This window comes from Amblyomma americanum, chromosome 4, assembly GCF_052857255.1.
Source record: "Amblyomma americanum isolate KBUSLIRL-KWMA chromosome 4, ASM5285725v1, whole genome shotgun sequence".
Taxonomy (NCBI): domain Eukaryota; kingdom Metazoa; phylum Arthropoda; class Arachnida; order Ixodida; family Ixodidae; genus Amblyomma; species Amblyomma americanum.
This window is the reverse complement of record NC_135500.1, coordinates 207,770,715-207,783,921: the sequence shown is the minus strand read 5'-3', so window position 1 is coordinate 207,783,921 and position 13,207 is coordinate 207,770,715. Positions and strand designations below refer to the sequence as shown.

The following is a 13,207-nucleotide window of genomic DNA, read 5'->3' as shown; positions in this document are numbered from 1 at the left end:
CCATTTTTTTTTTATGATTCCGGAGTGGCAAAGACTGTATTTGACACAAATGTGCATTTGAATGTTCTATCCTTTTTATGTTTTCTGTCTTACTGTTGTTGTTAATCTCACCTGTAAATGACTTATGCGATGTTGTGTTTGAGCGCGTGTATGATTATGGCGTTATTTAAGTTTTGTACATAAGTGCCTGTTGTCTGCTACCCATGCCAAGACAGGGGCAGGAACCCCGTCAAGCTATTAGGGTAGTAGCTTTTCGTTCCTGTCCCAGTGTATTTTCCTGGCTTATTATGAAAAAAAAAATGCTGAATAAAAGAATTTGATTTGGATTGCAGTTACTTCTGAAATCTGTGGTGAAAACGCCTTAGTGTTTTATTTATGTGCAAAAGTTTATCGTGCACCGGGAAGTAGAAATCTCGGAGGCCGCTACATTTGCTGCTGGGAGGGTTGCTACGAATTTTCCCTATATTTAATGCGCAGAGCCTCAAAGTACCCAGTTGCCAGCACCGTTGAAAACTTGCATCTTGGTTTTCGATTCCACGCGTAAATCAATCTATACCCTCTATTTATCTATTTATATCGTGCGTTACTAACAGAGTTTGTCTTTTTCTTTTGCCGCAAGTTTCTCCCTGAAAACAGCTTTCTTTCTGCCTTCTGTGCTGCTACTCTTTTTGACAGCGCCTGCAGACACCCGAGACTTCGAATTATAACCGACACAGCGCCACTGTATAAGCTGCGGTTGTAAATAGCGTGATTGTTCCCGCCACGTTTCCGGTGGAGCATTAAGCGTGACATTGCGTGCTCAGGCGATATAACATTTAAAACAGGCGCCGCAGGTGGGTGTCGCACGCGATCCGCTGTTTGTCCTGCTCGGCCGGTATATAGACAACGACCGCTTCGATTTTTAACGTTGAAAAACTTCTCACAGAACCCGCGTATCGAAATGTAGCGCTCTGATTGGGCAAACATTCGGAGCTTAGCAGATCGTCGCGCCATCTGCGGCGTTCAAATAAACCGCTCAGTGCTATATGGAACACAAATATTGAGGAGAAATACGAGTTGCAGGGCACCAGCACTAGCTAGCTGCCGAGCTCATAGGTGGTGCCACCGTCAGTTAACCACCGCCAAGCGGTGAACGGAAATAACAGGGTTTCGAAGCAGGATTTCACGACTGGTATGGTCAAAGAGTTCTGGTATATATACACGCTTGACCTCTCATATGTGCCAGCCCGTGTGCGACTACAAGTGACTCTGCTGCGCTGTAGTACGCTTATACGCGCCTCGAGCTCAGGTGATCATTTTTTTTTAATCTCTTCAATTAGTTCGGACATTTCACAACCTGCTTCAACTGCATCAATCGCCTCGGAAAACATAATTCAGCGCCACTACATACGATCACCGATTAGGTGGGTGGGGCTCGTAATGAATTGTTTTTAAAGCAACGACTGCACTCCGGCATCTTACAGGAATTTCGTAACAGCAGCGAATCGTCGTCGCAAGAGCTGTACCTTGAGGTTTGACCTGGAGTGAAGAACACGTATGGCTGATCATCATCATCATCATCATCTTCATCAGCCTGACTACGCCAACTGCAGCGCAAATGCCTCTCCCATGTCTCTCCAATTAACCCTGTCCTTTGCCAGCTGCGCCCACCCTATGCCTGCAGACTTCTTAATTTCATCCGCCCACTTAACTTTCTCCCCCCCCCCCCCCCCCCCTGCTACGCTTGCCTTCTCTTGGAATCCACTCCGTTACCCTCAAGGACCAGCGGTTATCTTGCCTTCACATTACATGCCCTGACCAAGCCCATTTCTTCCTCTCGATTTCGACTAGGATGTCATTAACCCGTTTCTGAGTCACACCTATTATGGGACAGTAGAAACTATGCAGAACAGCGACTGAAGTTCGCTGAACCTAATGTTGTGCAAGTCTTAATCAAGTAGCATCGTTCCTGAAGATAAAAATGCGCTACAGGTGGTTTTCATTGAAACAAACATAAGCTGACCACCAATTTTTATTCCTAACGTGCGCGGGTATCACTACTTTCCCGCTTGTCTCCAACTCTTTTAGCGCCAGAAATAAATATAGTGAGGCACAATGTTTTTTTTTTTGAGCTGCTGTTCATTTTTTTTACCCCGTGACAGATACATAGTTGAAATTAAGCATATACTATGATTGGCAGATAGAAGTTGGGAAGTCGAGTTGACCTAGACCCTTTTTTCTGAATACGAAGTATAAGGCATTGTAATTAACTCTCTGCTACAACGTTGCGCTTTCCACTTGTACGCTTTCAGGTGCGTCAACAAGGCCATACCTCACACGTTCCCGGCGATCAGACGATGCCGACGGAGTCGAAGACACTCCAGCTCGGTTGTTGCCATCCTCTGGGTCACGTGGCTTCAACGTACGCCGACCTGTTCGCAGAGAAGTCTCCGGTGGCTGGTCTAGACGTGGTATGCGAGCGACACTCCAGCCCATGGCGGAAGGTCGCCTGGGTGGTGGTCATGATACCGTTCTGCTGCCTGACTGTGTCTGGCTGGCAGAGCGCCATTGGGAGCTACTTCGCGTTCGACATCACAGTGTCTCTGGAGTCATCCACGAGCACGTCGTTCGGCTTTCCAGACGTCACCTTCTGCAATTCGAGCCCATTGAGAAGAAGCGTATCTTGCCCTTGGCAGCGAGAGGAGAATTCCGCCAGGACTGTCTCCAAGTTCTGCAGCTCTGCTAACGTAAGAACGCTCCCTTACTTTCGGCTTCTTGAACGATCCGCATTATTGCTACTGATTTGACGTTACTGGTATGCCACCGAAATTAGTAAAACCTGTTGAATGGCAAGGAACTTAGACACCATCTCGTTTTAGTATTCTAAATTACACTGATCTGTTGAGATGTGTGCTAGAAGACATAGTTTTGAAAGCAAAGACAAAATCATGAACCATCGCATACCGCATCGCATGCTACATGATAAATACGGCGTCCTCTTTCTCGAAGATTTGTGCGGCTGCTAATCTACCGTCGTTATAGAGCCGTAAGTGGTGATCATTAGGTAATCATTGGGGGTGATCGTTAAGGGCATTAGATGCCGGCCGGTGTTGTTTCTTGCATCCTCGCCCGCTTAGGCAGGGTGCGGTAACGATGCTGGTTTGAGTGGCCATGCAAGATGCTAAGATATCGACGTCTTTGTAGAAGTTCCCGGAGGCTTGAGAGCAATATTCACCAGTATTCACTCCATTTCTTCTGTATTTTTTTATTCCGCAGAAATTCAGCGACCGTGAGCTCAAGGCGATAACTGAAAGCTTGGACACAAGTATGGCGGAGCTTGAAGTCCAAGATCCTAAACGGCTCCAAGAGATGTTTTTCGAAAGAACGGACTTGATGATGGACTGCCGGTTTTTCGAGAAGGACTGCAGCATCGAAAGGCAAGAAATGAATGACGCAGCGCGAAATATCACGATGCGAATAGAAGGCTTCAAGTTTGGGGAAACGTTTGTTGTAGTTCGCTGCGGAGTGGTGCTTTCTGCTCGCCAGGTCCATCTTGAAGATAAGTGCTACGTATTGAACGCAGCAAATTTTAAGAACACGCTAGCCATCTACTTTGAACTAGCGAGCAGATGAATGTAATTTCAAGCCTCAACCCCCTACCTGGGAGGGCTCGCTTGGATCGAGGCAATGGACGCCAAGGTAACAAGCGTGCTTTGCGCACGCCAGTGAGGAACCGCTTTCTAAGCAGCTGACAACCTATTTAAAAGACTCGCTTCTTCACTTTTTTAGTCAAGTGCAACAGTTCATTTCCTCCACAGATGCCCTATGCGAACACAGTTCTCGATATGACTGCTGATGATTTTCTTGAATACCTTCTTTTTCTCGCGAATGAATCTCGAGCATTATGCACAATGTATCGTAAGCAGCCCGCTTCATCCCTACCCATAAATAGGAAAACAAAAAAAAAACACTGAAAGAAATGACAATTGCCCCCCCCCCCCCCCTTTTTCAGCGTCTGGAACCGCGACATGAAAGGATGCTTCACATTCAATGAGCGGCGCATGATCGCACAAGTGCCGTCTCTCAGGAACCTGTCGGAAGCCGAGCTCGAAGACCTCTTAAAGAACCGTAAGTCTCCGCAGACACAACGAACCGTACCCTTTCTCGGCCCATCAAATGTTTGTTTTCAAATCTCGCGCCATCTATCATGCTTTCTAATAGGTCAAAATGTTTTGTGCAGCGTCACTGAACATTAGGAGGCACAGCTATACCGCCTTCCTCGTAAGCGAGGAGGGCACTTTCAGGAGAGCACCTGAACCAATAAAGAAAAAAAAACTCCAATATTTTAACGTGTATTTTGGTGCGAAGGAATTATTGCTACAACTGTACCTTACCCCACCTGCCTACCGCACCCATTACTGGGGCCGCTCACATGCTGTTATAGACCGCGTGGTTTATTCTCGATAACTCTTACTTCGCGATGCACATCCCACAACTACAGAAGACAACGCATGTCTTAGCTCCGGACAAATTCCCCTATTCGACTATCGCTGGAAGAGTGCGTAAGCGAAAAAGCAGAGCACATTTGGCACCGGCGAGGATGCAGGAAAGAAGTGCAGGTTCGCCATACGTGGCCAGCAAAGAGAGTGGCTCCAGACGAAATCATATCATGTTGGCGTCTCATAAGCTTACCGCCGTTTATTTTCGGGCAGGCTTGGAGCTGGTCCTGGATCCCCAGGTGCACGAGTATCTGCCTTCGACCAGCGAAGTTGGCTTCCTCGTTCTCATAAAAAACCCCGGCACGTCGCCGTCCCCGCCGTCAGACGCTGTCTTCGTGCCTCCAGGCTACACAACGTACATCGGCCTCACTCTGGTGAGGGGAAGATTCACACATCCGACTCGCTCGTCGTGATACCGTACAACGGTTTCTATAATGAATGATGTTTCCAACGTCACTAATACTGGAGAGTACAACGCCATCACCAATACTCATATGTAGCGGTCAGCCGTAGCTGTTCCTTGCGCAAGGTATCGATGAGGCTTTCGTTAGCCAGTAGCATTGATGTTGACCAATGAGCAGCTGTCGTCGTGCAGTGATGTCTAGATATTGCTGTCAATAATGATTATGCTGATGTTTTCAAGTGTGTTGCTGCTCTTCCACGCAAAAAAAAAAAAAGAACAGTGCCAGTAAAGAGACCTATAGATGATTAATTTCACTTCCAGTATGTTTTCTGAAATGCCTTCTACCTTCTGCATTTCTATAAAACCGTAGATTGTGGCATTTACTGAAGTCGTTAAGAAACATTAATTATATCATGTAACATGGGGCTGCTGCGGTCCCAAGCCCCCCGAACTAGACAAACATCACTCCGAGGAACAGTGGGAGTCTGCCCTGCTCAGCTCTGACTTGGCGACGCAGCGAAAGCTGATATCCCAAGCAAGAGCAACTGCGGTGGACATTGGGGTCCTGAAATAAGGACTCCACCCAAAATCTGTATTTTCGCCTCTCTATCCTGCCTTTCTGGAATAAATGTTTTCTACTACTATTACTACTACTACTCGCCGGAGCTTTGCTACTAGTATGAAGTTTAAAATGGGTTTAAGTCGTCTCGAAGTATCAAAACCCTGTCCGTTGCTCTGAAATGACTTTTCTCCTGTTTAATTAAGGAAGCCAACTGTCACCGAAATCAAGTAAAGCACAGATGAATGTTTGTATTTTTTCATTTGTGGTGTTTATCAATGGGAAATTAATAGTGAATTATTTCGTTGCTGAAAGATAATTTATGAGAAAGCAGAAGTAGAGCACCGGATGTGAAATTCAAGAGCTGGTGGGTTCGGATGCCATGGCGGTATGTGGTTGTTTTTCCTTCTGCTTTCTAATCAATCATCTTTCAACAATCAAATACTTACGCTTCTAATTTCCTTCTGATAAACACCACAAATAAAAAGAAAACATTCCCTTGTGCTTTTCTACGTTTCGATGACTGTTGGTTTCATTCATTCGTAGGTCATAACAAGTCCATCATTTCACTACACTAGTCTGCTCTTTGTCTTTTTAGTATGCAAACGGCGCCAGTGAATTTATTTGCCTCACAAAACCACGAGGTTCTCTGATGCCTCGCTACGCACCTGTTTTCTTAGTGCGCAGTATACCAGGTGTCCCAGCTAAATGTCGTCAAGCTTTAAAAAAACATGGCATGTCCGAGCCCTGTGAAACCAACCGAGGGTTGTTTAGAGTCGCCTGGCCTAGTCTGCAGTATTTTTCCGTTCTTCAAAGTTAATTAATTTATTAAGCCTAATTAGCCAACTTTTAATTATTGGTTTCAGGAACAAGGTTTCAATACAGGAGTTGTATGTCGCTGTGGAAAGCAGCTGACTGAAGAGTTTGCACCAAGGCACCATTAAGTAAAGCAATTGTTTACCTGCCTTAAACTACAACTCGCAGAATAAAAAAACAAGCTTGTACATGACAACGGTGCCACTTCAACGTCCCGAGACACATCTCAGAGAACTAAATGAGGTGTTTACTTGAGTGCTATCGGTCACGTGATAGCTTTCTTTGAAGGCCAATAAATAAAGCGACATAAATCGTACTTTGCTAGAAACAGCGCTGATAGCGGTTTTTCAAGACCATCTGCAACTTTTCTATTGACACTTTGTTCCGCATGTGCTCAATTAAAAGTTAGCTAATTAAGCTTAACTAGTTAGCTATGAAGAACGAAAAACACTGCAGACTAGGTCACGCGACTCTGAACAACCCTCAATTGGTTTCACTGAGCTCGGACACTTCGTATTTTTTAAAACCTTGGTTACATTTAGCTAGGACACACGGTATATATTTATACTCTGCGGACATACTCTGGACATAAAATAATAAAATGAGAAAAAATATCACAAAATTTCTTTCGATCGGCACTCTTTACCGTAATGCACGCTACGAACACAGCCTGGCAGCTTTGAACTTCTCAGCGTGCACTTTTCGTGGTTGCATTTCAGTTGGTTCAGACTGGGCTGCCAAAACCGTACAAGAAGCCGTGTGTCTATGACTGGCCCAAACATTTGGCGCTACACGGGTCTCTAAACAGAAGAACATACAGTAAGCAGGTGAGAGCACTCCAGTTAATTTTTGTGTTGATTTCCTCCTCTGCCACAGTTACCATTGAGCCATCCGGCGCCGAATGTATATATGAAAAATGTAGGTCTTGATTATATATGTGTGCCTAACTTGCAAAAAGGAAAAAATAAATAAAAAAGAGATGGGTGGAAGCTTCGGAAGCACAGACCACGTTATTTTCTTCATATGTGGACTGTACTGCTAAAGCATTAAAGAAATAAACCTATAAACGTATACCATGTTTACACACGTGTACCGGCCGGCACAGGAACTTGAGTCTGCGACTCAACCTCTGAAGCGAGCAGCAACAAATTATCCAGCAGATATTGCCCGCATCTTTCTCCAAGATCGGATAAATAAGAAAATAAGGGGTCTGCGTACCAGCCAACAGGTTCGAGTTTCAGACAGCCTCATTCTGCTTTCGAACATTGTTCCGATGTCATCGCAATAAATATTAAATATTGGAGTGTTTTCTTCGTTATGTTTCTGCTATATGCCTCTCTATCTCTACTCTCAACGCACGATAACTTTTCGTTTGTCTGCTAGACGTACCCTTCAGCGAATGGGGTCTCTCTCTAGAGGATTGCGTAATTTTCTACTCCACTGTCGTGGACAGGTATCAACCGCTGACATTGGCAGCGAGGTATTTTCGCCATGAACAAAGACAAATAAATAAGCGTCTTCTACTGGAGTGATGATGTTCCTTTATCTTCATCTGAGATATTGGTAGACCTGCAACTGCGGCATATGGTTTTTATTTCATTTATTGCGGTCACAAAACTGCGCGCGCGTGTGTGTACGTGCATTTGTGCGGCTGTGTGAAGGGGCGATTCTCTTGACACGTATGGTCGGTTGTGCTATAGGTTGTGCTGTAATCTAAGTATCACATACCTTTTCTCGGCACTCAGAGAAACTGAACATTACAAGCTTCATGTTATTACTCATTTTGGTGACCAAATTTTCGACTTCGCCATCACACAATGCATAGTCGTCTGAGCATTCCAAGAAGCCATTATCATCAATGGTTTGTCCGTTTTGGATATTTAGGATATATCAGCATCCTTCTTGCCATCTATTAAGGGCACCCTCCTTGAAAGTTGGCCTCACAACAGTCAGTCAGTCAGTCAGTCAGTCAGTCAGTCAGTCAGTCAGTCAGTCAGTCAGTCAGTCAGTCAGTCAGTCAGTCAGTCAGTCAGTCAGTCAGTCAGTCAGTCAGTCAGTCAGTCAGTCAGTCAGTCAGTCAGTCAGTCAGTCAGTCAGTCAGTCAGTCAGTCAGTCAGTCAGTCAGTCAGTCAGTCAGTCAGTCAGTCAGTCAGTCAGTCAGTCAGTCAGTCAGTCAGTCAGTCAGTCAGTCAGTCAGTCAGTCAGTCAGTCAGTCAGTCAGTCAGTCAGTCAGTCAGTCAGTCAGTCAGTCAGTCAGTCAGTCAGTCAGTCAGTCAGTCAGTCAGTCAGTCAGTCAGTCAGTCAGTCAGTCAGTCAGTCAGTCAGTCAGTCAGTCAGTCAGTCAGTCAGTCAGTCAGTCAGTCAGTCAGTCAGTCAGTCAGTCAGTCAGTCAGTCAGTCAGTCAGTCAGTCAGTCAGTCAGTCAGTCAGTCAGTCAGTCAGTCAGTCAGTCAGTCAGTCAGTCAGTCAGTCAGTCAGTCAGTCAGTCAGTCAGTCAGTCAGTCAGTCAGTCAGTCAGTCAGTCAGTCAGTCAGTCAGTCAGTCAGTCAGTCAGTCAGTCAGTCAGTCAGTCAGTCAGTCAGTCAGTCAGTCAGTCAGTCAGTCAGTCAGTCAGTCAGTCAGTCAGTCAGTCAGTCAGTCAGTCAGTCAGTCAGTCAGTCAGTCAGTCAGTCAGTCAGTCAGTCAGTCAGTCAGTCAGTCAGTCATTGGAATCTGAACCTGGCAACGTTTAACGCTAGAACTTTAGCTAGTGAGGCTAGCCTAGCAGTGCTGTTTGAGGAAATAGCGGGAATTAAATGGGATGTGATAGGGCTTAGCGAAGTTAGGAGGACAGGTGAGGCGTATACAGTACTAAAGGACGTACACATACTGTGCTATCGCGGGTTAGAGGATAGACGAGAACTAGGTGTGGGTTTCCTCATTAATAAGGATATAGCTGGCAACGTAGAGGAGTTCTACAGTATTAACGAGAGGGTAGCAGCTATAGTAATTAGGCTGAATAGGAGGTACAAGCTGAAAGTGGTGCAGGCCTACGCACCAACATCCAGCCATGATGACCAGACCGTTGAAAGCTTCTATGAGGACGTAGAATCAGCAATGAATAGAGTAAAATCGCAGTACACTGTACTGATGGGCGACTTCAATGCGAAGGTGGGCAAGAAGCAGGCTGGCAAGATAACCGCTGGTGTTTAAGGGTAACGGAGTGGGTTCCAAGAGAAAGTAAGCGTAGCAGGGGGCGGCAGAAGGTTAGGTGGGCGGATGAGATTAAGAAGTTTGCAGGCAAAGGGTGGATGCAGCTGGCAAAGGATAGGGTTAATTGGAGAGACATGGGGGAGGCCTTTGCCCTGCAGTGGGTGTAGTAAGGCTGATGATGATGATGATGATGATGATGATGATGATGATGAAATGCTGGCCATGTGTGCGCGGCAAACGATGCGGTGAGCGCGCAGACTAATCGACACGGTGCTCACTTTTAGAGATGAAGTAACTATTGTCCACTGGATTAACTTCTTTTTATTTTGCGTTCTATTATTTTGCCTTTCCACGACCAAGGTGGACAGCGTAAAATATCAATTGACTGTTTGGACCACATGTTTTTCCACACTGCTTTTTTATTGCCCTCGGTCAATGGCGAATTTGGTAATAAAAATTCTAGCTGCACTGCAGTTTTTCAGTGAACTGAAAATTCCCATGAATTCTTCCTTTCCTGTGTTTGTGTGTAGGACTGCATGCATACCTGCCTGCAGCTCATCGCCCTGCAGCTGTGTGGTTGCCAGAGCTCAAGGTGGCCTTTCGTGGTGAAGACCGCGCAGAGAGGCCAAGTGTCCGTCTGCGAAAGAAGCGGTGGGTGGTAAACGCGTCCCTTAGGTGATATATCCGATAGAGAATTAACTGGAAAGCTGTTCAGTGAAAGCCATAGATTTTCCTCAGAATGTAAGGACCACCAACATTCAACACTGCGTTGGGGATGGTGTCCAGGGAGAGAAATGTCTCATTTATTTATTTTATTTGTACATATACCTACATCGCCCATGGGGCATAATAAACATAGTAATACACAAAAGTCAAGGACAAAAAAAAAGAATACGAAACACAACAAGAACAAATAGTACAAAATAGTATAACTAATATAACGAAACTCGTTGAAACTGTCCCTCAAGCAGAGCTGAGGAAAAAACATTGTTGAAGGAACATTGACAATTCTTTCAGGCAGACGATTCCATTCGTTTATCGTGAAAGGGAAAAATGAATGGGTAAAAACATTCGTGCAGCAAGCAATATCTCTAATTTTTTTCGGGTGATCAGTTCTAGTGGAAATATAGTGTGGGGCCTTCAGGTAAACAGTTTCGTCTGTTCCGGTGTCATCGTTGTATACACAGTGTAAAAATTTAAATCTCAAGAATTTTCTCCTTTGGGACAAGGGCTGCCACCCTAGCTCGGTTTTAATGTTTGCTATGCTGGGGGCCAAGTTATAATTGTTAGTGATGAAACGTGCTGCGCGGTTATGAAAGAAAACGGGCTGGAAATATAGGAGGCGACAAGTTTCAGTGCAACGTAAGCTGTGCGAGGCGGATACTGAGAGAGGTGCTTTAACTTCGCGATAGGTGGTGCTGCTTCGACTTTACCTTTCGTTCTGTAGGTGCACTCACTATGTACAAAAGTTCACACAACTTTACGGTAAAAAAAAAAAAATGCGTCGATGCAGCAGTCAAAGTCATCCCTGTATTAAAACATGTCGAAAATATATTCGCGTAGAATGTGGCTGTGTATCTGACACGAATATCACGAATAATTAGCCACTTGCGCATGGCTGGGCATTGAAGACGAATTGTTCTCTGCTTCTCAAGGAGTATTTTTTGATCGGTGGGCGTGCTTAAACTGTCGAATACAATATGCGAGAAAACTTAGCTTATATCAAAGACTAATATCATGATTCATTAACAAGTTAGTTGCTTACGCATCTGTAGAAAATTTTCCTCCTACCACGTTTGTTGTGGTACCCCGAAAAAACAAAGACGGAAAAGCGTTGGGTTAGTTGGTGCAGAGATGGACGTGTTGGGGACGCGTTGCACCTGTGTCCGATAGGAAATCAGCGCTGATCTTGCATCGTATCATTTTTCATCCTGTGGTCATTTTATGCGCAGCAATATTGATTCGATAAAGAGGCGACCTTCTCTGAAAGTAGTTTCCCATGTCCTTGTCCTGATTTCTTTCAGTGACGGAATCCAATGACACTGAAAAGTAGTAAATGTTTTAATGTCTACCTCTCGTAGTCACACTACTGGCAGAGTTTAGACTTTGGTGCTGGGAGACGACGTAGAGTGGGGGGAGGTATTTAATTTAGACCATTGAAAGTTCTTTAATGAAAGTAAAATAAGAGAGCACCGGAATTTTATGCCTTCATAAATATGAGTCCAGCTATCGAATCTGGGAGTAATAAACACGTTTTAATAATTACGACAGCAATGGGAGCAAGATGCGTAATCAGGAGAACCGATTTCGGCAGGAGATGAAAGAATGCCGTATACATTCAGATGTATAACGTTTTTTACGTCGGTTTACTTCCCCCTCCCACCATCCAAAAAAAAAAAAACAATCGTTAATATGAAGCCCGGAGCTTTCGCTAGAATGTCTCCCTTTATTATTATTTTTTTACAAAGTAGAATGCTATCTACACACAGGAATGCCACATGTTTACCCTGGTAACGTGGGGGTGCGTTTCTTTTTTTAATATTCAGACCAGTACAAGGAGCCAACAAGTCGCGCCGCATTAACTTATACCGCTGCTTGCCGGTCTTCCGCGTGTTGCAGCTCGATCAATGTACTAACGAAAGAAAGATTTTTGAATAAAATAGCACCAAAGCTGGGATAAAAGCTCCCAAATTAGTACTTCAGGAAAAAAAAATTGCCCCGCCGCAGTGGCTCAGTGGTTAGGGCGCTCAACTACTGATCCGGAGTTCCCGGGTTCAAACCCGACCGCGGCGGCTGCGTTTTTATGGAGGAAAAACGCTAAGGCGCCCGTGTGCTGTGCGATGTCAGTGCACGTTAAAGATCCCCAGGTGGTCGAAATTATTCCGGAGCCCTCCACTACGGCACCTCTCTCTTCCTTTCTTCTTTCACTCCCTCCTTTACCCTTCCCTTACGGCGCGGTTCAGGTGTCCAACGTTATATATGAGACAGATACTGCGCCATTTCCTTTCCCCCCCAAACCAATTATTATTATTAAAAAAAATTTCGTGTTACATCGTTGCATTCCCACCGCAGTTCGTCTTAAGCTCGCGGGCTCTTAATAAATCATTAGTTTTATCGGTACAGATACGGGAAGGTAATTTGAAAAGACACGTTTTGTTTCGTAATCAATTAACTTGTTATTTTCCAACCTAATAGAAGATTTCTTTATATTTCTATACATTTCTGCGTCCTTAAATAACATCAACCGCCAGGAGCCATGTTGCTTTTAGCAAATGTAGCGTATTTAATGTGGTCATGATGTGCGAATCTTGCGTCCTACTTTCAGCAAAAGGCAAGTGTTGTGTGGTGAATCTCCTTCGGGGAAAAGATATGTGGAAGGTGCAGTGGAGTGGAGCTTTGGACAGTCTACAAATACAAGACGTTGAAGACACAGAAGCTGAAGCTTCAAAGCTTGTCTATAAAAATAACACCAAAGACGACGACAAAGCGAACTGTTTTTACGATGGCCCGCCAGGAAAGAATATTCAGGAAACATGTGGATGCCAGAGAAGATGTCGGTGAGTTGCAATGTGAAACTTAACAATAGTGTGGTACCTTTTCTTCTGTCCGGTTTATGTTTATTTAAATTGAACAAGCAGTGTCGTAGTTTCGAATAAGAAGCTTGGCGGATAAAATTTTATCTTGAGAGATTAGCAGAACATCACAAAGTGACGTAGCTCTCACTGCCCGTGCTACGCAAAATGTTTGACGACCATTCTTG

General features: G+C 44.8%; 1 protein-coding gene across 1 annotated transcript; it reads left to right on the top strand.

Annotated features, from left to right (window-relative positions):
* The first annotated feature begins 2,336 nt into the window (after positions 1-2,336).
* Positions 2,337-4,891, top strand: LOC144129987 (FMRFamide-activated amiloride-sensitive sodium channel-like). The gene is made up of 4 exons (XM_077664036.1): positions 2,337-2,726; positions 3,256-3,416; positions 3,992-4,107; positions 4,692-4,891. The coding sequence occupies exons 1-4, from the start codon at positions 2,337-2,339 to the stop codon at positions 4,889-4,891; spliced, it is 867 nt and encodes a 288-aa protein (XP_077520162.1).
* The last annotated feature ends 8,316 nt before the right edge of the window (positions 4,892-13,207 follow it).

Bases quoted from the DNA above. Each gene is read 5' to 3' on its own strand.
- LOC144129987 (XM_077664036.1), top strand. From the start codon at position 2,337: ATGCCGACGGAGTCGAAGACACTCCAGCTCGGTTGTTGCCATCCTCTG. The intron at 3,417-3,991 runs GCAAGAAATGAA...CCCCTTTTTCAG, and splicing joins AAGGACTGCAGCATCGAAAG to CGTCTGGAACCGCGACATGA. The intron at 4,108-4,691 runs GTAAGTCTCCGC...ATTTTCGGGCAG, and splicing joins CGAAGACCTCTTAAAGAACC to GCTTGGAGCTGGTCCTGGAT.